General features: G+C 42.6%; 1 protein-coding gene across 1 annotated transcript in view; it reads right to left on the reverse strand.

Annotated features, from left to right (window-relative positions):
* LOC118417844 (amiloride-sensitive amine oxidase [copper-containing]-like) overlaps window positions 1–1,154 on the reverse strand; it is a 25,031-nt gene extending 23,877 nt beyond the window's left edge. The window contains exon 1 of the mRNA XM_035823592.1: window positions 779–1,154. Within this exon, the coding sequence (XP_035679485.1) occupies window positions 779–1,154 (376 nt within the window). The remainder of the gene's footprint in view (window positions 1–778) is intronic.
* Between the last annotated feature and the right edge of the window lie 2,828 nt (window positions 1,155–3,982).

Here is a 3,982-nt window from a genome sequence, read left to right on the forward strand (position 1 = left end):
TGTGTGCATGTGTGTGTGTATGTGTGTGTGTGTGTATGTGTGTGTGTGTGTGTGTGTGTGTGTGTATGTGTGTATGTGTGTGTGTGTGTGTGTGTGTGTGTGTGTGTGTGTGTGTATGTGTGTGTGTGTGTGTGTGTGTGTGTGTATGTGTGTGTGTGTGTGTGAAGAAGATAACTCGCGAAGACCTGGATGGATTGTCCTCATTTGGTATGTCAGTAGCTCTTAATGAGACCTCGAAATCATTAGATTTCGGGCTCATAGAGGCTTGTTACAGTACTGCAATGTAATTTCCGGTTTTCGTATTTTGATTCTGAAGATACTACAGTCATTATGTTGAAGTGGTAGTTGTGCACGGGAAGAAGTGATAAAGGGGTAAGCCCACTAGCAACTTGTTCTGTAACTGCACCGGCGATTTTGTTAAGATCTTTGAAAGACAAGTAAGGACAGGGTTGATTTTCGTGATTTGGTATGTAGGTAGTCGTGATGCATTATGATGGCATAATTAGATATTATTATGCAAGCCAGGACCTAATTTGCATAAATAATAGTAAAAGTTTTAAACACAATGCCTTCCATGATGGGACAATTCAAACATGTGACAATATAACTCAGAAAGAGAGGACTATTAACCTTTGAAAAATGATGCAAACGAAGGCCTGATTTCTCTATAAATGGTGAATAACGGGAATATTTGTAGCATCAATTATGCCTCATTTGCATATCTGATGAAAAAACAACTCATGGGCCGTCTACGGGTAACAGTTCAAGGCCACCTCACCGATAGCGTTGATGTAGTTATCCCTGAACCCAGCCTCGTCCCACGGTGTTAAACCTAGACTCTCCTGACTCTCCATGTAGACACGAACATCGTTGTGTTCTGCCAGGGACAGGTCGTCGTACAATCCCGGATCGTCTTCGTTCACTGGCTCGACTGGAAATCCAGCGGGGCAAGGTGCCGAGTGTTGACTTTCCCCCAATTCACCAGAGTTTACACTAGTCACAAACGCCCCCAGAGCGACAGCCAACGCGATACAAGCGAAGAACAGCACCAGAGAGATCGCCTGCCAAAAGGAAACAGTTTTCCAAGCAGGCCTCTCTGCATTTTTCTCCGGGACGGCGCTGTAAGTGTACGCCTTGCTGTCAGACGACTCCATATTCGCGAGCAACCACTTTAAGTCAATCAGACAGTGTATACACCGATAGCAGCCACGTCGCTACCTCGTCAGGTGAAAGTTGGTAGGATTCCAAGCTTGGTTAATGATTTTCCCAGTTCAGCGGCTGCAGCACAATTTGCAACGGGGCAATAGCAGTGTAGAAAGTTATCTATACAAGAGTGATTACAAGATATATAACGCAAGGCCTCATCGAATAGTATATACACGTACTATTGTTTTCACCATAGGTTCGCATAGGTTTGTAGGATGATAAAAAAAATGGCGGGACTTGCTGGTCCACCCCTGTTTGTCTTTAAAATGTGGAATCGTCCGATGGCGTCATCTCTAGCTTTGATTGGCTGAAGGATAGGTGTAACGCTGGGTTAACAAACTTGTTTTCGTCTTATGTAACTGGCTTACGTAACCATGGACTTTGTACCTACCTTCAGTACCCAACAAGATCACAAGGGGTTCGACTGTAGCTTAGCACAGTTTTTCGCCTGTGAACCTTAAAGTGAGAAGCTTTGACGCCTCAAAGTGTACAGAAGGGCGCACAAGCAAAACAACAATTGACTATGTTGAAGGTCAGATTATAATCTATAGAATATGTGAAAATGAGCTACAGTTTGACTGCTCGTTCTCTTTTAAAAGCCACTTTTATGTTACCCCTAGCGGAGGTCATCATACTGCAGCTGACGTTCAACAGTTGGATGTAACAGGATTCATGCGCGATATTCTACCCGACCATCATCATACAGTCTCAAAACTGACTTATTCCTTTAAGAGTCACCATGGTTTTCGCCTCTCCGACTTTCACAGAAGAATTTCTACTGCTCTTTCAAGTGATGAGACGCACTACTGTAACATTTGATAAACACTGTGTTCTGCTACCTTAAACACAACCCAAGAAACTACATTAATATGATAAGAGTGCCAATGTGAATGTGCTTAACAGTTGTAAAACTAGAGTTCCACGACCTCATAGCTTTTCCAAGTAAGTATGTTCCATTACAATGCAAAACTTACAAACATACAAACATAGATACATACAAACGCTACCAAAAAACATAGCCTTCTTGGCGAGGGTAATTATATACAAAGCAGATTCGTATTAGCATAATTATGTGGGCGAAGCCACACATATAGTTTTCTTACGAGTATTTCCCCGGAAATCAGAAACAAAGGGAAGCCTCCATGTACTCCATGTTTCAAGCTTTTTGATTGGCCTAAAGTCGCAGTTCTCGGGTTGTACGTCAGAGGTGAACCTATCAACGCGCAGGACACAATCGGCATCCATTTTGATAATAGCCAATCAAAACTCAGAAAAATGGAAGCTGTTAGCAAATACTCCGCGTTCTCAGCTTTTTGATTGGCCTAAATTCAGACTGTCTCGGGTGTACGTCAGAGCTGGACCTATCAACGCAGAGAACACAAAATGTCATTCGGCATCCAGTTTTATAATAGCAGCTGAGACGCGGCAGTAAATCGGCCATGCATTCGACCAAACAGGCGCTCAAGGAAGAAGTTGGAATGAACAAGATTGATAAATTTGCACAGAAAAACATTATCTTCAGAAAATGGGACCTTGGAATCTTGCAAATTAAACAGTGAACGGACGTGTTCAAGCTACGCATTGCATTTGTATACATGTACCTGTTAAAATGCCGGCATTAACGTTACGGCAAGCTTGGCCGAATGGCTAAAGCACCAGCTACGTTTGCGCTTTTTTCGCTAGGTCAACCCTGGTTCGATTCCGGGCGGGAACAACTTTCTTTTAGTTGTCCTTTTTTTTTTCTTTTTTGATATTTACAACAATTTTATCTTGCAAACAGAGCATCGTTCAGTTTACACGCCTTTTTATCTATTTTTTAATTGCCCTCAAAAGACGGCGTTTAAACGGTCGGACGGTCCATGTGGGGAGGGGGGCTCGTCAACGCCTCGGACCATACCGGCAGCCATCGTCGATGTCTGTCGCCTGCGGCGTTAAGTCAACTTTGGAATGGAGGCTACGGTACGGTACCGGACCTGAACCTGATCATGAATTTCAGCTTTATAATTGCTACACAGCACAACCCGTGACGTCAGGTAAAGGCCGAGAATAGGGGTGAACCGAGAATACGGGGCACCTATTAAATGGCAATTACTATTGTGTGTAAGATAGTTTGACTTAAACTTCAAAAAAGGCCACGGGAAAGACTTGCTGCATTTTCGCGAAAATGTTGTCATTCTAGTTGTTTCTTTTCTTGCGATTTTTCCTTTCTTTTCCCTTCGCCCACATCCTGCATTTTTTCAAAAATGTTGCCTTTCTAGTTCATATAAATTTTTCTTTTCCAAAACGTATATGTTGTTACTATCATCGTATATGTTGTTAACATTTTCCATTCGGAATACGCTGTATCATTTTCTCATTGATTATACTGTAATTTACATAACCTTTGTCAGTCTCCTTCATATAACCGATTTGTGCCACTAGAAGTAATAGGCTCTTCATTTTTGTTTTCATTTCACATCTTCTTTGACCTTGGAATATTCTGTGAATGGGCAATATTCAAAACAATGGTCCATTTCGCTACAAAGGAATCTGTTTGTTGGAGTATCCTATATCCACAACTTGTTAGAATAACTATCAACTCTTCTCTACTTCTCTACTTGCTATTTTCTTGGACCAACTAATCTCCAAGCAGACTTGCTGAGGCATAAGGGAGTATCATAAGCTTGGGAAGGAGTTTAGCCGGCAGAGGAGTTTCATTGGCCACCGCGTCTGCTTGGAGATTAGTGAACCCCTGCCGCAGTAGTGCCGGTGTGACAGCGATCTCGCCCCCCCGGGA

This window comes from Branchiostoma floridae, chromosome 6 (genome assembly GCF_000003815.2).
Source record: "Branchiostoma floridae strain S238N-H82 chromosome 6, Bfl_VNyyK, whole genome shotgun sequence".
Lineage (NCBI taxonomy): Eukaryota > Metazoa > Chordata > Leptocardii > Amphioxiformes > Branchiostomatidae > Branchiostoma > Branchiostoma floridae.